A 23,825-nucleotide genomic window follows, 5' to 3' on the forward strand; every position below is an offset into this window, starting at 1 on the left:
TGAATGAATAATGTGAGCTATACTCTACATAAGTGCAGTGTAAATGACTTGGAATAGTGCCATACAACAGATTTAAAACAAGAGTGTGATCGCAGGCAATTGATCAGTGCTGGAATGGGGCCGAACTGTACTCAGACACAAGGTCGATTTGGCAGTAATCAGGCCATGCTGTACTACCCTGTTACACAAATATAACAACAATCAGAGCTGCTGGATGCACTCTTTACACTATCCTTCACATGGTATTAAATAAAGCTGCATTTAAGAAAGGATCTAACTGAATTAGTGCCACACATAATCATCATGGGCTACATGAGGTAAGGTGCATAGCATTTTATAAGCAGGGATTTAATTATGCCTCACAATGCAATTGAACATCTTTGAACAAATATTGACAACTGATAATGATTTGATAAAAATTGATAGTAATCCTTTGTCACCAGTGGAGGGTACTCTCTGCTTGACCTCTCTTACTCTGTAGCTGAAGAAAAGAGGGAAAATTTTGAGGTTTATGATACATCTTGTTGCAAGAGTGTTAAAGAGTGTTAAATGAACAGAAAACGGACAAAAGCAGGGACAGTGTTTGAGGAGAGTGGTGAGTGACACAAATAGCACATCCAACATGACGCAGCCTGTAAAACGGTGCCATTCTGCAAGGCTCAGGTCAGCAAAACTTCATGAAACCATAATCTGAGAAGCACATTTGAAATAGGGATGTTCCTCACCAAATATTTTTTTCGGTCAACTTGCATAACTGACAGACTAGTCTTAGTATAAGAAAAAAATGAGGAAACAATCAAAACTGAGCACTTTATTTTCAGATTGTCTAAAGCAAACCCCTTGCAGGCGGTTCATGTGAGATGCAAATTCTGTCAGAACAGAAATTTGGAAGAGTCTTAATTTGCCAACACAGGGTAATTCCAATTTTAGATTTTTTTAATGCAAATGTATTCATATAAGAAGTCTGGCAGTCACATTCATGCAATAACCACAATGCAGACATTACAGACTGAACAACATTTCCTAAATAAAACAGAGGAAATAGGTCAGAGGTAAATTATGTAAAGACCCATCTTAGACGTAGATACGCTTACGGTGGCTCGCTTTAACTACGTTAGCTTTTGCTAAAGCTAACATAGCTATGCTAGCTACAGAGTTCATCTTACTACATAAGCCAATGTATCTAAGTTAGCTTTAGCAACAGGAGCTTTAGCAACTTGAGCTAAAGCTAACATAGCCACATAAGCTATGTAGATAGCATTGTTACATAGCTAGTAGCTAATATACCTAATACCAGCTTGACTTTAGCTACATAACTATGTTGAATATGTAGCTAACGCAACTACATATGCTACGTTACAGTGTTTTCATGAAAGGCCAAGCTTTTTTCCTGTAAGCAGACTCACATTTTGTAATTAGGTGGTTAACTTTCAACTTTTGGTTTGCTACCCCATACTGCACCTCGCAGTAAGGGTCTACAAGAGGGGGCATCTGAGAGCTACAGTCTGCAGCCAGACCCCCTCAGATTATCAGAAGATAAGTGATGTAATTTCTTATGCCCATAAGCCATCATGCTACATCTGCTATACCTTGCTGGTTGGCATTCACATTCCTGTGTTAAATGGGTAAGCATTGCTCTGCCTGTTTATCCCGATACGACCTATGTACAATTTTATCTCACTTTCTTTGACAAAATCCTGCCACATGTGTAACTCTATCCTTTATTCTGTCCATTGTTCTTGTTTACACTTAGGCAGTAGAGTGACGAAAAAGGCCACAGCACCGACTAATGTCAGCTGACTGTGTTACAGTTTGAGCACAGAATTTGGATTGCATTGTGGCCCATCACTGACCTTGCAAAGGACATGGACCGGCCAGATTCCATGTCAGGCAGACCCAACTTACAAAGTTTCAAGCTGATTCACGTTTTCCCGATCAGGTAATGAACAGAAAAGTCAGCGTCATTTGAAGAGAAGAGACGGTAGCTCTGGGCGTGGTTTAGTTGAAGCAGCCAAAAGTGTGTAAACAATGGCGGCCAGCAAAGCGATGGCATGGATGCTGCTATAGTGACAGCTTAATCAGAATTGATCAACATTTTTTCTTAACGAGAGAAAAAAAAAAATCACTGAAAGCTTTCTTGGTGGAAAACCAACTTCAGCAGGAGTTTAACCTCCTGAGACCTGAGATAGTGTTTAGAATTCATTTTTAGTTTCTCCCACTTATTTGGGATAAATGAGACAGAATAGGTATAAAACCAAAGCCTTCTTTTTGAACGTGAAGTTGTTTTCCCCGAAAAAGGATAGGCATATCTTACAGTACAACATACAAAAAGTACTAATTAAATTTCAACTAAAAGTTTTGGAGGTTTTGAAAATTTCCTTTCAAATTTTTGTATTTCCAAATAAATTCCCTAAAATTCCCAAGACATTTCCAAATGTATCTATGAAATTTCTTGAAAATTTTTAAAAATCTCTTAAAGTAAGTCCAAAATGTCTTCATATATTCCCCAAATGTGTCAGTAAACTTTTCTGAGAAAGCTTAAAGATTTACATAAAACTTTACCACAAAATTCCTAAAACTTTTTAAGCAAATACCCCAAAATTTCAATGAAAACTCCTACACAAAATTTTTAATAAAATTCCCTGAAAAATAAATAATAAAAATACATTTTCAACATACAACAAATTCCCCAAACATATTAACAACTTACCACCAGGCTCCTCTTACAGTAAACTGTGAAGAATTGTGTTTTGACATGACAACAGCTGCCTGTCGAGCTTGGGTTATGAAGTTTACTCTGCAGAGCATCGTTCAGTCACCCTCAGAGTTTTGGTTTGGAAGGTCTTGTCCTTCCCAAATGCTGGCTGATGGGAATTATATCCCAAACTACAGATATTTTGAACAGTCTTTAACATGTCACAATAATATAATTTCATGTACCCAGTATCATGAGCTCAGTAAATTGATACATTCCTAAATTAGCCTATATTATATAGCTCTAGATTTCTGCAGGATTATCACACATGGAGGCCTTCCTGTGTCATTCCTGTGGTCTGTCCAGTGACTCCGTCCAAGTCCCTGCCTGCCACTCCACGCACGAGTCACATGACTCATCTTCCATCTGTGCTTCTCCCCAGGTTCATGCCTCACCTTCCCATCTGCCTGCTTCTTCTCTCCCATGTCTGTCCACCTCATCAAACACATGTCTCAATCCAAACACACCGAAATCTATGCAACCACTTAACGCGGCTGTGGAAAGAAAATAAATACAACAGATAAACCTCAATTCTGATTTTATGAGTCAGGGTCCGTGTAGACTAAAAACGTCTGTTTCTATCGCGAAAAACACTCAAAGAGGTTAAAATAGGTTATATTTATTCAGTGTGTCTACTGTCGTCGCTGCACAGCAGCTCACTCAGCCATCTGTTGCTATAGAGACTGCTTTGGTTTTACTGAGTGCACTGCAACTGGAGCTGAAAAAAACAGTTCAAAATATTCATGGGTGTGCCTTGCTCTGTGTGTCTGTGTTAGTGTGTAAAAGAGAGTGTGCACATACACACATTCAGCTCCAATTTAGCCATTCAATTCACTTTGAAGTAAGAAAAAAGATCAAGGCAGAGCTGGTTGTTTCAGCATAAAAGATGCCATAATTTATTCATTTGTTCTTACATAAAAACCTTAGTTTTGTATTTAAATAACAGAGGAATGAGCTCTTTCATATATACACACAGATTGTGAGCTGCAAGGTCAAAGCAGTCATATCCCATCTGATCTCAGCTCATATAAAAAAAAGGACATTCAGCATATTTGAACAGAGGTAACCCCTCCTCTTTGCAGCATCTTTGCTCCTGATTTCAATGCTAGATGGGAGCTCTGGAAAGGATTTTCCTTTCTTTTGAGGCAGGAGATCCCAGCAAATTTAATACCCTTTATATTTTATAAATACACCCGTTTCCCATATCATATTAAAAATAAATACAGGTCTGAAACACCTAAGTACAAAATTCAAGACTGTAAACATCTAGAGTGACATTATCAGTGTGATCTTCAGGTTTCTTCAAATGAAATTAGTATAATAAAGTTGACTGACCAATTGGAAAATTAAGCAGCTGAACTAAAAGGAAAACTCTCTAATGTGGTAAATCTTTGAACTCTCACAAAAGCATACTGGTTATGCTTTCTCATTTTTGCAGATACACGAAGCATACATGTTGAAAACATTATGAAAGCACCAGGGGAAAATCAATGTATTGACCGTTGTCTGACTCTGCTACAGTAGGTGGCAATGTGCCCCCTTTCAGCTAGTTACTATTGAATTGACCTTTAATGTCACACACCAAACAATCAACTAACAGGGTAGCACACAGCAAGCTGGTTGTGAAATTATGAACAACCTTAAAGCTCTGGACAATTCTCTACCACATAGTTTTGGTACAAACGAGATGCACACTATATTGTTGGCACCTCCTATTTCTCGTAAACATTGAGGTAAAAGCCAGAAAGAGAAACTGGAGCATGTGCAGAATGCTTTGGCCAGTTTGAGGCTGATTGATGTGTTCAAGAGTAAATGTACTCCCAACTACTCCCATTATACAAGTGTTTCAGCCATGTATGATTTAAGTCAGACAAACATGTTTGCATATACAGCGTCTATATAAAGGATTCATCACCTTGAGTGTTTTACCCTTTGTTTTTTTATAAATCAATCACAGTTCATATAATTTGGCTCTTAAAAAATCTAAACAGCTCTTTAATGTCAACGTGAAAACAGATTTCTACAAAGTAATGCCAATTAAATAAAATATGTAAGGTAAAATAAGTAGCTGCATAAATATCCACACCCTTTAAACGACTAACCTAATTAAATAGAGGTACAGCCAATTGGTGCAAGTAGTCTCACAATTAATGAGGGACTACTTCCAAGTGATTGTATTACAAAGACACCTATGCCTGGAAGGTCCAGTTACTGGTTAATCAGTATTCCTGGCTACCATTACATCATGAAGACAAAAGAATGCCCCAAGCAACACAGAGAAAGGTTATTAAAATGATATTGAGTCAGGGGACAGATACAAAAAATGTCCATCCAAGAGATCAAGAGATAGAGGGAATATGGACATCCTCAAAAATGGAGTGGCCGTGCAAGAAGGAGACTAGTGAGAGAGGCCATGAAGACACCTTTAACTACTCTGAAGAGTTACAAGCTTCAGCAGTTGAGATGGGAGAGACTCTGCATACAAGTGTTGCCGAGGTTTTTCATCAGTCAAAGCTTTAAAGGAGAGTGGCAAAGAGAAAACCACTGTTGAAGGAAACTCAGATTAAATTTCAACTAGAGTTTGTCAAAAGGCACGCCGGACACTCCATGGTAAATGGAAGAAAGGTCTGTGGTCTGATGAAACCAAAATGGTGCTTTTTGGCAGTCACACAAGATACCAAACACTGAACATCCTCACTAACATACCATCCCCACTGTGAATAAATGGCAGCATCATGCTGTGGGGATGCTTTTTGGCCCTAAAGGATTGTCAAGGTAGAGGGTAAATTTAATGCGGCAAATTACAGGAAAATTCTGGATGGCAATCTTTTTCAGTTTGCATCTTATTCAGTCTAAACCACAGCCTGGGAGAAGAGTTATTTTCCAGCAAGACCATGACCAAAGGATACAGCGACAGCTACACAGACAACAGGGCAGACAAGACAACAAGGTGAATGTTCTGTGGGGGTCAAGTCAAAGCCCAGGCCTCAGTCCAACAGAGAATTTGTGGCTGGACTTGAAAAGAGCTTTTCACATTCTTTTATTTGATTTGCATAACTTTGTAGAAATCTGCTTTCATGTTGACATGAAAAAGTTTTGATTATTTTTTCAAAAAAGCAAATTAACCGTGATTGATTTATAAAATCAATAAAAGTGTAAAAGATCCAAGGGTGAATACTTTTATGGACACTGTATTCAAAAGGCCCAGTTTTAGATGAACTGATAATAAAATGACAATTTTTTACATCATGTAAACATTCTGAGTGCTTCATCAAGGACTACTCTGCACATTAAACAAGGTAATGAAATAGTTTCTTCATCAATCAAAGCATTATTTTTGGCAATATATCATCTGTTACAAAGTATTATATCATTTCAAACACCTATAACTTCTAATCTGTAACAGCTCCACAACTACTATTAACAATAGTCAACATATAATTTAATGGTATGTCTGTCTGCATACCAAGGTCACTTCAATGCACTCCTGACAGTACATTTTAAGAAAAAAAATCACTGAAAGCAATTTTATTTCACAATCTTGTCCTCCATCTTTGGTGCAAAGCAGCATGTTTTCTGAGGAGAATCTAGGGCACACACAGGCTCAACAGTCTCCAGTGAAAGTTTGGCAGTAACTTCTCCCGATATGGTAATTTCTGTTTAGCAAACTACTTGTCACAGTTCATAAAGTCCTGCTGTCATCGCTTCAGTCAGGTAGCACCATTCACAGAAGTCTCAGTTTACACTTTGATGGTTGTGCTGCTTACAGGCTTTTGCTCATAGCCATAAAGAAAAGTGGCAGCAATGACCAGCACCGCCCCTGAGAAAAATAAACTGAGAGAGGGAAGGATGGAAGAAACAGAAAAAAAGAAAAATGAGAGATACATTTATTTAGTAAACAAACAATTTAGTTCTTAGCTAATGCCATGTCAAAAAGATAACACTCTGCAGTCATGCTAGTAACATGTGGCTGTGTTTGACCACAGCGGTGCTTTGAGCTTATCGCTAACATCAGCAATGCTAAAAGCTCACAATGCCAGCATGTGATAATTTAATGTTTAAATTTTATCAGTTTAACATGTGAGTCCTCTTGAATTTGATTTACTAGTTTGATTTTTCCTGATATATTTTAAAAACTAAGCTGTATGTAGTGTTCATGAGCATTTATGTGCTTACCTAGTAGGACTAAAGTCCTCTAACATGAGATATGAAATGACTGCAGACAAAATGATGGAAAGAGAGGTGGCAAATCCTTTGAGGATGTTGTCCGCATATTTAATGACCACTGCTACCACCAGTCCGCCCAGAGCCTGCAGACAGAGAATAACGTGTTATAGAATCTCACAGACACAAACACACACAAAGGATAAAAGGGTGCACAAAAATGAGCATCTCCAAACAAATATACTCTATTGTATGCTTGACACCTAGGCTGAACAGGTGTCATGCTCTCTATGGGGATTTGTATCACTTGTCCTGCCTTTGATTGGTTTTCTTTTTCCTAATTGCATGAAAGTAAACTTTTTAAAACCTGGCTTTTATCAAATGGCTGTGCAGAAAGCAAAACAAAACTACCACATGGAATTTAAAATTCAGATTTTTTTTAATGCGTCTTGAACACACAGTCTACACATTAAATGCCCTTTAACACCATCAGGGTAAAATGTCATCTTCCTATGTGTACCAAACCAGAGCGAGAGAATGACAGCTCAGGAAATCTTTGCAAACTGGACTTTTTCAAAATATTCTGATATTTTGAGATAGTGGATTTTTGATTTTCATGAGCTGTAAACCATAATAAATCAGATTAAAACAAAAAAGTCTTGAAATGTTTCACTTTGCATGTGATGAATCTAGAATCTATGGAAATGTAACTTTCTGAAGTAATTCACTGGAAAAAATGGACTTTTAGATAATATTCTATTTTTTTAGATGCACCTGTTCCTTCAAATTCAAATGAATTCTCCTTATGCTAATAATACTGATAATAAACTTTTTTAGCCATCGTCTGCTGATACCCGATGATAACACTGATGATACTCAGCATACCTACCGATCTAACTGTCCCACACAAACCTGCTCTTTGCCTCTTGGTCAATACAGACCCATACTTTAACAAACAGGCCTCTAAGATATTATTGGAATAACCGCATGACAATCTTCAAACCTGTAAGACAACAACGATGTTGGTGATGGTATTGTAGCCCTGAAATATTCCTGACTCTCTCACTCTCTGGCCATCATACACCATCATTCCTCCAAAGCTGAACACAAAGCCGAACAAACCTGAAGGAGACAAAAAGAAACAGAGCAGTAGAGTGTATTAATACAGGCTAGTATAATGACTTTTTTTTCAATTGTGTTTGGTGAAAGAAAAGAGCAGCTTCACCCTCCTGCCACTAGAGGTCCCTTTAATATAAGTTATGGTTTGAGCCTCTTCAAATAAAGTTTATCAGTCTAAAGTTTGGAATAAGATGGCATATACTGAGGAGATGTCAAAGATAATCCTAAAGTGATGTAAACTAATCACTCATGTTTTTGCACATATAACATGCACATAAAAACCCACTCTATGATACACACGGTCAACCTACAGTCATGGACAAAAGTATTGGCACCCCTGGATCTAAATACCATTGAACACCTATGAAGAGATCTTAAAACTGCTGTTGCGAGAAGCACCCTTCAAATCTGAGAGACCTGAAGCAGTTTGCAAAAAAAGAGTGGTCCAAAAATCCAGTTGAGAGGTGTAAGAGGCTTGTTGATAGTTGTAGGAAGTGATTGGTTTCAGTTATTTTTTTCCGAGGGTGTGCAACCAAATATTAAGTTGAGGGTGTCAATAATTTTGTCTGGCCCATTTTTTGAGTTTTGTGCAAAATTATGTCAATTTTGTCTTTTTCCTTCCAATTATTTTGTGTTGTTGCAATGCACATAAAGGCAATAAAAACATGTATACCAAAAACATTTGTAATTGCAACAATTTCTAGGAGAAATAGTGCATTTTCTGGAAAAATTCCAGGGGTGCCAATACGTTCGTCCATGACTGTACACCACATTGCTTAGTTTAAAATGGTTGTAGTGTTTATGGTTGTTAGTGTCAGGGCTGAAGTTAACACTTAAACCCCTCTGGCCTTTGACCTCTGCCCCATCGTAAAAAAGACAATCTCATTCAGACAGCCCTCTCATTAGTGAGTGAGACTATTCACTTCTCTTCTTCTGCCGCTTCATCTTCTCATCACAGTTCTCCTTTAAAACTCAGTGGAGAGTGTTGTAAATTATTAAACCAGATGGACCAAACTGCAGGTCATCTAAAGAGAAAGGTTAGCAGGAAGAGGGAAAGGGAAAATGGATGTTTACTAGAATCAGACCAGAACCAGATGTTTACTAGAACCAGATTCCTGTCCTTACTGAGAGTGACACATGTATTGTACATCTGAAGATACTCTGGGATACACTTGTGAAACTTGTAATTTCATCATATCTGCTTCCTGACTTGAAAATGCTGCTTTAACTTTGACTTCTCTGTTTTTTATAGAGGAGAACAAGGGCTCTTTTCCGTGCTGACATTACTGACTTTTTTCAATTCTATGACTAATGTCACAAATCTGGCTGTAAACTAACAATTTTAAGTTAATGATGGGTTTACACCAACCAAGGGGCTGCAGATAACACAGTGCACATTTAAAGGCTGATTGTGTCACAGCAGCACATCTTCTTCCCCTTTCCAACAGAGGATTTAACCAGGGAATCCTCCATAGCCCAACATACACCAAGATTAACTGCACGGGATTATTTTTCTTTTTTGTAAACATTTAATTATAATTATACATCTGACATTACACCTGTGAATAAACATGAGTTAATAAGAGAAAAAAACACAATGACATGGACATATGATGACTTATCAAAGAGTAAAATAAGGAGTAAAAAGTCTAATCATGATAATTTGTCTATTGCTTTGTAAGTCAGATAGACTTTAGTTTGAACACATTTTAGTTTTTTATAAGTTAGGCTCTTTCATGAAGAATAGAGAATCTTCATGAATCTATATATGTGCATGAATTATTAGGTGATGACTATCAGGGTAATTAACACCACATGGACAAAAGTATTTGGCCACACCTGTTAATTATTGAATTCAAGTGTTTCATACCTGTTGACACAGGTGTATAAAATCAAGCAACTAACCATGCAGTCTCTTTTTGCAAACATTTGTGATACAAAATTGATCATTCTGAAGAGCTCAGAGACCTTAAGGGTGATACTGTGATTGATGCAACCTGTTGAAGTTTCATCCCTGCAGGATAGGATTTGACAGCCACCTGTAAGTGATATTATTAGAAAGTGGAAGCATTTGTGAATAACAGCCACAAAGCAGAAGTCAGTGACTGCTAACGTGCATGGTGTGTAAAAGTCACCAACGCTCTAATGATTCCCTTGCTGAAGAGTTCTGAACTTCTACTGGCATTAATGTAAGCACAAAAACTGTGTGGCAGGAGCCTTCATGAAATGAGTTACCATGGCTGACCAGTTGCATGCAAGCCTCATATCACCAAGACCAATGCCAGGTGTCAGACAGAGTTGTGTAAAGCACACCGACACTGGACTCTGGATGAATTACATTTCTTCGTCAGATGGGCAAATCTGGGTTTGGCAGATGCTGGGAGAATGCCTCCATCTCAATGCTTCAGCACACTAAGCCATTATAGACAATGCTTTGCTTGTTTTGCTGGCAACAGTTGTGGAAGGACCCTTTTCTATTCCAACATGACTGTGCCCCAGTGCACAAAGCAAAGACTATAAAGACATGGTTTGATGATTTCAGTGTGGAAGAACTTGACCGACCAGCACAGAGCCCTAACCCCAACTGTGTAAAGCCTTTGGGATGATCTGGAACGAAGACTGCTGGCCAGGCCTTCTTGTCCAGAAAGAATGGGCCCACATTCCCACAGAAACACTCCAATATCTTGTGGAAAGCCTTCCAGGAAGAGTGGAGGCTGCTATAGCTATAAAAGGGGGACTAACACTTTAATAAAGTGCGTGCATTTGAATACAATACAAAAAGTATCAAATAGCGTGGCACAGTCGATATGTGACAGAGGATGAACTTAGAAATGTAACAGTAATTGTTGAAGCATCTAGCGATGCAAGCTGGGATCCTCTGTATGCTGTGTCATTTCTTTTCAATCTTTGCAGTCTACCCAGGCTATTGAAGCTGGGTTTTTCAAAGGTTGCAGCCCTAAAACTGAGCCAAATTTCTTTTCTCCAGAATAACAACTTTATTCTTAGGATTCTGAAATAGTTTAACCTTTTTTAGGAAGTCTGCCTTTAAACTCAGGATTAAGATTTGTTCAGACTTTCATCTAAAGCCATCCTAAATTCATTAAAGGCATATACTGTATTACAAAAAAGGGGCCCATATCTGCTTTTATAGTTTTGAGACCCTTATCAGATAATTGCATTGTTTTTATTACTGAAACAGTGATAATTTTACCAATTATAATATGACTAACAATGTCCATAGACAACCTTTTTTCATGAGGAAGATGTGACTGTGACAAAGTAAAACTAGATCTGATAATAAAAACTGACAAAAAGTACATTTAGTTTTTACAAAAGAAACTAAATGAGGCTGAAATGTTAATGGTGGACTACTGGACATTCAAAATCTTTGATATTTCTCTACTTTACATATTAACTGTCAAATATAAATTTGTGTTGTGTTATGATTATTGAAATAATTCTCATATCATGCATTCAAATTCAGGGTAACAGAAAAAAAATATCCAGTTTCATGAAACAACCTCTAAACCTGATATGCCAGCATGAAAAGCAGGCAGCACCCCGCTAGATTTGCTGTCCTGTAACAGCCTGACAGGGTCACCTTTGTAACTTAACATTTCATGTTTTGTTGCAGTGGGAGGATGGCCAGGCCTTTCTTGGAATGAAAACTTGCTAATCTGGCTTGTAAGGCAGCAAGCACTAAGACAATGACACCAAAATAAAAGGGGAATTAATGATGAATTTTGTCATTTTATACAGAAGAAAAATCATAGGCATGACTAATCTGTGCTAAAATTTGATCCCCTTTGTTGTTGCTCAGAACAGTATATTTTTGCGTACATATGTTCTTATAACCAATGTGTGTTAATTTGCCCCTGCTGTATGATTCTTAAAACAACTTTTTTCCTCAAAAACCCTTCTGCACTAATCTGACTAATCATACCAACACATTTCAGTCAATCAAACTTATTTACAAGAGTCATTCAAGCATCTCATTTGACCAAAAGGAAAAGACAAAAGAAACAAACAAACAGACAAAGACAGAAGACAGATTATTCAGGACAGAAGGAATCAAACACTAGCATGTCAAAATCCTGTAAGTTCTGGGTTAGAAAAGTCACTAGATGGGGGGTCTTGAATGCAAGGTCCTAAACTGACGGGCTTCAGGTGGTTTGTAGGTCAGGAGGTCTGCTCTATGGAGCCATACCATTCAAGATTTTAACTGTGTAACATTATAAATCAACCTTTAAGTGTATTGGAAGCAAGTGAAAGGTAGATCATTGGTTTTACAAGTAACTGAATGTGAAGAAAGAGTTTTTTGGTAAGCAAGAAACAGGATTTTACTACAAAGTGTACGTGGTAGATGGGCTGCATGAGTGAACACAAACGTCAGAGTGAACTGATAATTCAAAAAAGCTGGAAATATTCAGGAAAATGTAATCCGTTTGAGCGGTGAACCTAACAAGCATGCCTTCATCTGGAGAGAGCCAACTCATGCATGGGGAGAACATGCGAACTCTACAAAGAGAGGTCCTTTCTGACGGGGATTCAAATCAGGAATATTCTGGTTGTGAGGCACCAACATTAATGACCACTCCACTTTGCAGAATACAAATACAGTAGCCATGATATAAAGCCAATAAATGTCATTATAGTCTGAATGCCAGCATGAATTTTTTTTAATAATCTGTCCTGTATTTGGCTTGTGATGAGTCCAGGGCTGCTGGGATTTGCTCCAGTCTACCTGTGACCCTTAAGGGGATAAGTGGTATTGAGGTTTCCCAAACTTTTTAGCTCACAACCTCCATAATAACAATGCCAAAGACTGGGGACCTCCTTTGTCCCTATAGGGGGTTGAAGACTATAATGTGCATCTTACTGTTATTAAAGCTGGGTACGTTTTATCCCTGCCCCTGCTCAGGCGCAGTGACTGTGGATGAGATTGAGGAGGGCTCAAGCAGCTGTGTCATCAATTTCAGACTTGCCCTCAAACAGGTAGCTCAGTTGTGGTAGAAAAGGAAATCCCCTGCCATGCTTGGCTGCCATGTAGAGCCAGACCAAGTAGAGCCAAGCCACTCCATGTATTGGAAAAGCCCTAAAGATGTATATCAACTTCAGAGATAGTACATGATAAGCACACTTTAATTAACAGATGTACAACTTACTACTAGTTAATCATTCACAACTGAGTAACTAATTACAAGCCAACCATTTACAAATGTATAACTATTTACCAATTAACAAATGAGTAACTAACTACTAGTTAACAATTGAGAAAGGAGAAACTTACTTGTAAACATTTAAAGCATGTATAATGAACTACTTGTTAACCATTGATGAATGTATATCTAGCAACTACTTAACAAAACTGAATGAGTAACTCAATACTAGTTAAAAATAAATTAATGTTTAACTACTAGTTAACCCTTTGTCAACAATAATTAAAAAAATAGATAATGTCCTAAAATTCTGCATTATGAGTAAGTAAATGTTGTTAGTTACTCATTTATTAATAGCTAACTAATAGTAAGTTAATCATTCTTCAAGGGTAAAATAGTAGTTATAATTTGTTAACGTTGACTAGTAGTTCATTAAGTATTCATTAAGGGTTAAATAACAGTTATTCATACATTGCTTAATGGTTAACTAGTAGTTAGTTGTTTACTTGTCAAGGGTTAAATAGTAGTTAGTTAATGTTAACTAGTAGTTACTCATTAGGTAATTGTTAACTAGTAACTTATTTAGTTAAACATTAACCAGAGAGGAGTAAAACATTTGTTACCTTCTAACTGCAAAACTTGTTTACCTTATCCATACATTGAGTAATGATTAACTAATGGTTAACTAAGAGTTAGTTAATGATTTGTTAAGGGTTAAATAGTAGTAAGTTAAACATTCATTAATGGTTTACTAGTAGTTAGGTACTCATTTAGTTAATGGGTAACTAGTAGCAAGTTAATCATTGGTTAGGAGTTAACTAGGAGTTGGTTACCCATTTGTTATTTTAAAGCATTATAATGAAGTTCCACCATCACAACACCTATTCTGTTTACACACTACATCCACAGCAGCATACTACTTGTGTCCCAGTGTGCGATTTCAGATTGTGTTATGGAAGGTTGTTCCACTATGTTGGCAACATTACAGATTGCATCAATTTCACCCGTTACACCTCTGTTGCTTCTGCCACTGGCAGATAAGAGGCTGAACTACTCTAGTATATTGCTGCAGTTAATCACTCACAGCAGATTAAGTATAACAGAGGGTAGAAATGACAAGTTAGCAGGTTAATGAATTTGACCAACATGAAAATTCGCTTACTGGTCCTTTAAAGTCTCGGAAATTCCTTACTATTTATGCAAACAGTGCATTAATGCACATAGGTACAGTTGGTTCCTCTCCTGAGAAAACTATGATTGGTTAATCTTTGTTTCTATGCAGCAATAGCTGCTGCCTTTAAATGAGTGATTAATGACACCTTGTAGCAGTTGAATGAGTCAACATGGGGTGAGAAAACTTAATACAAACATGACATATTTTCTCTGTCAATAGATTGTGGTTAAGTATAAAAGTCAGACCTTCATTAAAGTTTGCATTGCTTCACCTCCAAACACAAGAGCAAACATTTTATGACTCCAACCTTTAAGTTTTAGCCTCAGTTATCAGCAGAGGTGAAGTACATTTATCCTTTTTGTGTGCAGACAGTGTTATCACTTTTTTTCTGCTATGAATTTGAAGCAATACTCCAACAAATGATTAATGCATACCAGTAGAATCACTGGCTCATGAGAGAAGGATTCATAAAAGTGCTGCAAAAATAACAAAACAGAGGCTAAGATAGGTGGATTTGTAGTGACCGATTCAAGTCCAGCTCTACAAATATTGGATCAAACAGTGATGTCACTGTCACAGTCATTTAATCCAACATCAAGACCTGTTTTACAGGCTCAGTAGTGCTCCAATTGACAGGCTAGCTAACCACTACAGGTGGAACAGTTTAGACTTTAAATCTTTAGGGTTGAAAACTAGACATATAAATATCTATATCCTCTTGCCTTTTATGAAGTTTTAGGAATTGAAGCTATCATTTGACTTATTTAATTTTATTTCATTTATCAAAAACAAAATCATAACAAAATTTATCTTATGACTCTTGACACAAAGAAAGGTCAAGTTCTGGGTTAAAAAGGTTGCGAAAATGTTCTTAGCTTCAATTCCAGCAATAGCTGAAATAAGAGGCATAATATTTTCAGGCTGTCCATCCATCTGGAAATTTCTTTAGACTTTGTACAAATGTCCACTCTGACACAGAGAATGACTGATCAGTTTGAGGCTGTCATAGGTCAAAGGTCAACAGATCAAGGTTAAAAGGTCTCATCCCTTACTGTTGAACGTAACAACTCAAAAACGCTATGAAGGACTTTGCACAAAATTTGCACAAATGACCACTTTGACTTAAAAACTCATTAGTTCATTGGACCTCACAGTCACACCTTGCTCGTGAATGCAATATCTAAAGAACAATTTTTGTTTTTTTTCTTCAAACTTTTCAGAAAAGACTGTTCTGACTTAAGGATGAACTTATTATAGTTGGGATGTTTAGGTAAAAGGTCAAGGCCATTGAGCCTCATGTTCATCCCTTGCTTGTGAGCACATATCTTTGAGGAACATGAAAATTATTTTTAAAAAATCCACTATTGTAAAATATCAGAATATTGTGGAAAAATCCAGTTTGCAAAAGTTTTCTGAGCCTTCATTCTCTCACTCTGGTTCAGTACACACAACCCCAATCATGGGGAATACTGCTGACTTGACAGTCGTCTAGACAATTGTCATCCTCCACAAAGAGGATAAGCCATACATGGTCACTGCTGAAAGGGCAAGTTGTTCTCAGAAGCTGTATCACAGTATATTAAAGAAAGTTGACTGGAGGGGAAAAGTGTGGTAGGAAACTGCAGCCACCACACAGACGGGTCGAGGAGATTGGGCTACAAGTATAGACTGTAAAAAGAAATGGACAAAGCCTGTGTGACGTCAGCCGTCTGCTTACAGGCGGACTCAAACAGCTTTTGAAGCCAATCCGCGGCAGCTTCCATATTGAAATCGCTGTCTCAACCGAACTGTGGATCAACCTAATGGCAGACAATAGCCCACCCACTGGTTTACAGAAAGGGAGCTTCTGCCTGTCGAGCTATCTGTCAATCAAATGAGATGTGCCAATCAGTGCACAATGAGATTTTTCCAGAATGTAATCGAAATGATTGTGGTACAAAAAAATTCACACCACATACAGTGAGAGGACATGAAGACATTAGCTTTTGAATTTCATTTTGAAATTAAGATTCCCGAGTCTGGAGGAAGATCGGAGAGGCACAGAATCCAAGGTGCTTGAAGTCCAGTGTTTTCAGTTTCTACAGTCAGCGATGGTTTGAGGTGCCATATCATCTGCTGCTGCTGCTGGTCCACTGTGCTTCATCAAGTCTTGAGTCACACTGTCAGCCATCTACCAGCAGATTTTTAACAACTTTGCACTTCCATATCCTGATTTCCTTTTCTACCAGTTGTGGCACCTTCCCACAGTGAAGACAAAACCACCAGAAACCGGTTTGCTGACCATGGTATTACTGTTTTTGATTGCCAGCCAACTGGCCTGACTGAGTAAATCTCTGGTGAAATGTCAAGAGGAAGATAAGAGACACCAGACTCAACAATACAGACTAGCTGAAGGCTGCTATCAAAGCAAGCTGGGCTTCATAACACCCCAGCAGTGCCACGGACTGATTGGTTCCATGCCAGATTTCACAGATGTAGTAATTTGTGCAAAAGGAGCTCTAACCAATTACTGAGAGCATAAATGAGCAAGACTTTCCAGAAGGTAAACATTTCTGTATTATTAATACTTTTTTGAAAGGTTTTTTGTGATATTCTAATATTTTGGGATAGTGGATTTTTGATTTTCATGAGCTGTAATCAGCAACATTAAAACCAAAAAGTCTAGAATATATGGAAGTTTCCCTTTTTGAAGTAAAAAAAGGAACTTTTTCATGATATTCTAATTTTTGAGATGTACCAGTGTATCAATTCTGACTCACGGATTAACTGATTAGACTTTGGAGGTCAAAGGTCAAGGTCACTAAGCCCTGTTAGTCCTTCACTTATAAGTTTATGTTGAATCACATTACCACAGATAACAACCCATCCCCTCTTAATCTAGGGCTACAGTTGTTCTTTTGCTGCCCAGGGACATATACCTCATAGAGTTACAGTATATAATGACCAGGCAGTAGTGCAAGTTTGAAGAATGATGTGTTATAGGCAGGGGTGTCAAGATTAATCACATAAATCATGACTAAAAAACCCACATTCAGTGCATTCATTTTTCTAAAGTCACAATTAATCGCATGCACTGTCAGCACACTTTGGCTAAGCCCCTGCAGTGTCTCTCTGAGGCCACATCGATGTAAAATAAGTCCACCACTGCTCTTTAACGTCTCATTTCACTTTAAATAACTCACAGACAGTTTAGTGAACAAGTCAAACGTCATCTGAACGGGGTGTTATCAAACATTAACCTTTTAACTATTCCCTTATTTCCTTAAAGATCCATAACAAGTTCATTTTTCTGTATTCAAGTTCATGCCATTATCATCAATCTATCCTGAAAAGCAAAACTACCATTAGTTTAAGACAGCATTAAATCCAAATGATACAAATACAGATTTAAATGCAAAATGGTGGAATTTTAAAATGTGATTTGGGTTAAATTTTCAGAAACTATATGTCATAATTTGTAGAGGAACAAAACCATCAGCCCATGTTTGTATCTCAGTAAATAAATGTCTTTTGTTGTAAGAGGGACATCGTAGAGTAAAAAGCACTTATACACATCTTTAAGATGACCTGTTTTATACAGGTATTTGCTTCAGTTACTCACCCAGCTGAATGTTTCGGACCCACACACTCTGTTTAGTCTCCTTAAGAATTTTTTCAAAGTAAACCCCGGCAAAGCCGCTGGACACACATGCCATCAGCACAGCCATTAGCCCCACAAACTGAGAACCTGCTGACAGGATCTTCTGCTCGCTGTCTCCTGCAGAGTCTGTGGGCCACTGTGGAGTTTAAAACACTGACAATCACATGGAAAGGGACAGGTGGAACCCTTTAAAATCCTTAGAATTAGAGTAATATACCTAAGCATCAAATCAATCCCACAGGAAAAACACAAAATCATGCTGCCGTTGTGTCTGGGTATTTTTTTTACCTGCACTAGAGTGACTCCAGCCATGAGGAAGAGCAGAGAGAGCCACTGATTGAGGCCCAACTTCTTTCCCAGCATGGAAACAGAAAACAGTGCTGTGGTGAGGATCTTGAGCTGGTATGTGACCTGTGTGAGAAATAATATGGTAAAAAATACTAATAACTTTATTTGTTTGGCCTTTGATGAAATATTTTTGAGAAATTGACAAATGTTTCCAGAGGTGTACTATATTGTCTTCAGACAATGACAGACACAATGACAAGGATTGTCAAAGGGTTCTGACTTTGTGCTAAATGTTATCTACAAAGTCTCTAAAGACCAAGTCCTGTTCCTCCTGTAGGGCCACCTGAAAAATTTAAATGCACAGTATGTAAATTAGGCCTTGCACACAGAGACAAAACTATATACTTCCATTTCATTTTGAAAATTTTTTCCATAAACATGAGATCATTTCAGGAAATATACTGAAATGACTGAAAACGCTGTAGTATCCATGCCATGCCTATAAGTGGAACTGTAAAAGCCATAATAAGCTCAGTAGCTTCAGCAGCATGAGCACAACCCTGTAATCCACCATTGTTGTTTTGGCAGCTTAAGTGGGCTACTCTATGTATGACGTAATTGTTTCAAGAAAGACACGGTTGCCTGTCCACAAAGAGACGAAATGGAAAGGGTTTAAAGATTTGTTTACTCTGGGACTCAGTTTCAAAAAGTAGCGCCTCCCAAAACGCCATTTTCGTGTGGACGAAACGCAGATACGACAAAATACTTCTGCGTATACTCCTGATTTCGTCTCCATTTGGACGGGGCCCTACATTTCTAGTTGGCTCTCAATTAAAACAATAACAAAAGATGAAAATTAGCTGCTCCGCACCCCACCTCCACTGCATATTTGCCATTTTAAGTTGGGGACTCCATTCTAATGGTTTTTTAATTCTCAGTTTTATAAAACTTTACTTTATTTTTCATCCAAGGCACACCTAACCTGACGCGCCAGATGGATGCGTGAAACACATCCATCTGGTGCGTCAGGTTAGGGAAAGCTTCAATAGGAAACGTTTGAGAAAAGGCAGAGGCTTTGAAAAAACTCGGAGGGTGATTGGGTGAAGGTTCTGTCTGTCACATCTCTACGGGCCAATCAGAGCAACAAAACACGTGACGTAGCCGCTATTGAGCTGCACATGCGCAGCTACTGAGGAATAACGTGAAACATGGCGACTATAGACAAGTAAGTAGTCGACTTTTGTCGTTTTTGAAAAGTAAACAACTCACTGCTGTTCTTTTTTCTTCTCTAACGAAGAAATGTTGTCAAGTTCTGATAAACTGGCGCTTTAGCAGCTTCCACGCTAATCACTAGCTACTTTCACACTGCCTCTCTTTTCCGTGTCTGCTACGCCTTCGTTCCGCAACGCCATTCTGTATGAAAGTGACCGTTCCGCAATGGGGGGTCGATCTCGCCCCACCTCTGATCCGGATCAAGAGGTAGTATCAGAGCCGTAACAGACTTTTCCGCAACGAGTGTGAAAGGACGTCACGGCATTTCGCAACGGCGAGTGTGCCCTGCTGTCTCCATTAAATGGGAGATTTAAAAAACCAGCGCGGTTTAATCGAGCAGCATTTCATCTGAGAAAACAACAGCAGGATAAAACAAAGAATAATGTGGATTAACTGGAGAGACTGCGAGGTTAGAGAGCTGATCACACTCTGTACAGGAGAGGAGAGAGCAGACACATCTTTGCTCACAGCAGCGTCTGAAAAGGTGCATGATGTGTTCAAGTGAGCTCGGTACTCTTAAGTTTCCGACCTCCGACGTTAATATGTGCGCTGTGACACTGCTTAAAGTTGGACCTCCAACTCAGAAACATGGAGGAAAAAAGTCTATTGGATCTAGTCGATCAAAATGACTGTTCATGTTATTTTCCCTGTAGAAAATACAAAGCGTTGAACCAAGAAATCCAGAGTTTTGAGTTTCATTGAAAGCAGCAGCTCGGGCAGCAGCTGCCATCTGATTACGGGACGCCGGGGTTTGTGTGTAAGCTCAGGTGTGCACAGCTCTGTTACACCTTTGTGTGAATTGCTCATTGCGGAACGGAGGCGGGCATTCCTTTTTGCCTTTATTTCGGAATCTCTGTGTAAAAACGGCTTCTCCCTCCATAATTGCACCAGCTCTTGCTGCTGCTTGTTTACGTCTCGACTCTGCTGTGCCTGAAAGTACTGCCCCTCTTTGCTGATTGGTCCTGTCACTTTCTAACCGGGCCCAAACGGTTCAGATGGGAGCTTTGCAAGATGGATTTGCCAGTGAAAAACAAGGAAATGGGTATGTCCATCTGCTTTGCAAGGTTAAGGCACACCTTTGATCAAGTCAAAATCTCAAGGCACACCATAATTATATCCATACAATACAGCCTCTTTAACACGTTTTAAACAGTTGTTGTAGTAACCTATTGTTGTACAAATTCCCACAGCACACCTTGTCTTGCCTTAAGGCACACCAGCTCACTAGTGGGAACCATTGCTCCACTCACTTCCATTATGGGTATTTACTAAACAATAAAGAGTGAGAAAAGCCTGAATGTTACAAGCAATCTCAGAATTATTTGCAAGAGGTTGCAGTGTTAACCAAGAAAGCCCCAATAAGCAGCTTTTTCCCTTATTTAAGTGAAATTTGTCAATGAAATGAAAACAGTGGTTTACCGTTTAGTTAATAAACCTTACAGAGTTCAGATTTTTATGGAAAAGAGTCATCAGTTCAAAACAAGAAGTACCACTAAGGTGGATAGAGCTGGTCTTCACTCAATCTGGAAATGTCTGGCTGGGCAACAATGATAAAGCAACAGGGTTCAAGGGATAGGAAATGAAGTTCTGAGTTACAGGGGGAGTTTTGACTATAGAATAACATTATTTTCCATCATATAATGCTGGCATTTCCATTTTTCACTGTCACTGTAAGTTAAACATTTAGGGAATTATAAAGGCTACGTAAGTGTATTTTATTATTTCAATGTAGAAATGATTAATACCTTTACATATTTAACTACGGCAGCCTATAAAGCAGTCATTTTGATTACACACACAAGGTGGACCTGCACAGTCATGTGTCACCTGATACGTTGCAGCGTCCAGGTTGGATAGAGCCACATAGAGCAGATTGTTCTGCAGCGTGTAGATCCCTGCAGGAATGGCCAGCTTCAGGGTCTGTGTTGGCTTGTTCACAATCTCCTCCTTCAATAGCTGGTTCATTGCCCGCACGCTGAATTCTGGCAGAGACAGAGGGTGTGTTGTCAGTCATTTAACCTAGAGACCACCCACGAAGTAAAGAGATGAAGAATTTAACAGTTAAATGAGAACTTGTATCCCCACTCTTCCTCTTAGCCGGCCATGTTACTCACTGTTCTCCACAAGGACAAGGAGGGTGCAGGTCAGGATCTTGAGCACCTCGGCTGACACCACAGCAGATGAGGCCAGGTAGCGGGGGCCGTCTTGCTTTAAGGTGCGAGAATAGCGCATGGTGAGCACCAGCGAGGTGGTCTGCAACACCAGCACCCCCAGAGACAGATACTTCAGTCTCAAGTTGTGTGAAGAGGACAAGATCATTGTGATGAAAGCTCAGGCTGATTCAAAAAATGAGTCTTCAAGGTGGACAAAAGAGAGAGAAAAGACAAAAAGACACAGAGCTGGAGTGAATTTTAGGAATATTGATATAAAAAAGATTTTTAAAACAGTCAGAAATATAAGAAATAGAGGGGAGTTAGCTTCAGAGAGAGTTTTAGAGAAGAGGAATACTGTTTGGTTATTAAAGGGTGGTTAAAGAGAAAGCTGCAGCCTGAGGCAGTGGAATGAGTGATGGGCATTCCTGCAGCAACATTAGGAGTAAGGTGGACATGTATTTCAAAGAAGACTTCCACACACAGAAAAAAACAACTGTCACGTTTTCTTTTGATTCAGTTTGGATGTCAGCTCTCCACCATCACACACAAACCGCTGATTCAGGAAGGAGGCTTTGGTGAATCATTGGTGACCCTTGTGAGAAGCAGTTTGTCAGCATAACCACAGTTGTCTCTTCATCTACAACTTCAATTTACAACTGCCATATAACATTGTACATGCTTGTTCTGAATCCTGAGGATTTTTAACTGGAAATGATTGAAATTTATACTGATGCCTCCTTATAAGCAAAAGCAAAAAGCAAAAAAAAAAAAAAACACCAGCAAGATGAAAGACTATTTTGATGTAGTTTTTAATTTCTAAAACCACTGCAACATTTTAAATAAACCCTGAACAAAACTGGTTTTCATCCTAGACAACACCCATTCACCTCTGCACCACACCTCCAGGCAGAGGACTTGCTCCACAGACAATTACTGTTTCTTTGTCACCTGGCCATACGCTTTTACACCACAGGGCAGAGCAGCACACAGTGATCTACTGGACAAGAATTGCACAATTGCGTAGCTGTTCTGGTAGACAGCTATTTGTTTTCAACACCCTTAAATGTTAAACGCCACATATTTATGTTTATTTGTACACTTTTAAAATACCTGCTATTACAGATTCATGTCAATAAGAGGAGTAGAACATGCTGTAGGAGCTTTAAGCCTTGCTGTATTTTGCAGCAGCGTCATGTGGCATGCTACTTGCAGAGCAGTGATGTGCTGAAAGCCAGCCACATGTAATAGAAGTTCAGGGGCATTTGACATTAGTATACTGACTTCTGCTGGGGTTGATGACATGAAATATGACACTCATCTGCTGCCCATCCCTCACCACCATGACGCATATTCATCAGTTGTACAGTTATTTGTCTTATTTGTGTATTTATAATACAAGTGCAACACAGGGCTGTGAAAGAAATAGATACTTTTCCGTTTGAAGTTTATTAAAAATCTTTTTGCTTGTTTGGCATGCATGTGACGGCAGTAGAAACATTTCTAAAACATAGATACATCTGACTATATTCCAGTTGTCCAACAACAGGCCTGTGGATGCCAGCATTTGTAACGCTCTGCAAGTTAAGTTTCATTGACAATTTTAAATAAATGTTCCAAATTTTTGGATTGTTATGAACCCAGCCCTATTATTTTTATTTATTTCATTTCAGATGGACTTTTAAGGGCCCTAACATTCTCAGAAATTCTGGTTTTGCTAAAACTTTCAAGACAGTCTGGCTGCAGACCGCACATTTCAGATGCCTGCCCCCCCCCCCGCGCAGCAGAGCATTCATGTGAGACACTGTCTCTGTCAGAACAAACGACCCATAATTTACTGGGACACAATTTCCATTAAAAAAAAAAATAATTCAGCTTTGTTCATAAACAAAGTCTGGCATTTACATTCATGGAATAACATATTGCAAACATTATAGACTAAGCAACATTTCATGACTGAAACTGAAAAAGAAAGGTCAGAGGATTAAATTATGTATCAACTTGTTTTAGAAGTAGTTACATGAACTGTTGCTCACTTTAGCTTCATGAGGGTAGCTAATTAGCTTAAGCAATGTGAGCTTTCAGCAAATATTGCTAAAGCTAA

The 23,825-nt window shown here is 38.5% G+C and overlaps 1 protein-coding gene across 1 annotated transcript; it reads right to left on the reverse strand.

Moving 5' to 3' along the window:
* Positions 1-6,268: 6,268 nt before the first annotated feature.
* Positions 6,269-21,890, reverse strand: slc35a3b (solute carrier family 35 member A3b). The gene is made up of 7 exons (XM_041804107.1): positions 21,686-21,890; positions 21,399-21,553; positions 18,300-18,422; positions 17,973-18,147; positions 7,923-8,041; positions 6,932-7,065; positions 6,269-6,589 (listed from the first exon to the last, which is right to left on the reverse strand). Exons 1-7 carry the CDS (start codon positions 21,888-21,890, stop codon positions 6,496-6,498), a joined length of 1,005 nt encoding a protein of 334 aa, XP_041660041.1. The 3' UTR covers positions 6,269-6,495.
* Positions 21,891-23,825: the final 1,935 nt, after the last annotated feature.

Source organism: Cheilinus undulatus, linkage group 13 (assembly GCF_018320785.1).
Source record: "Cheilinus undulatus linkage group 13, ASM1832078v1, whole genome shotgun sequence".
Classification (NCBI taxonomy): Eukaryota; Metazoa; Chordata; class Actinopteri; order Labriformes; family Labridae; genus Cheilinus; species Cheilinus undulatus.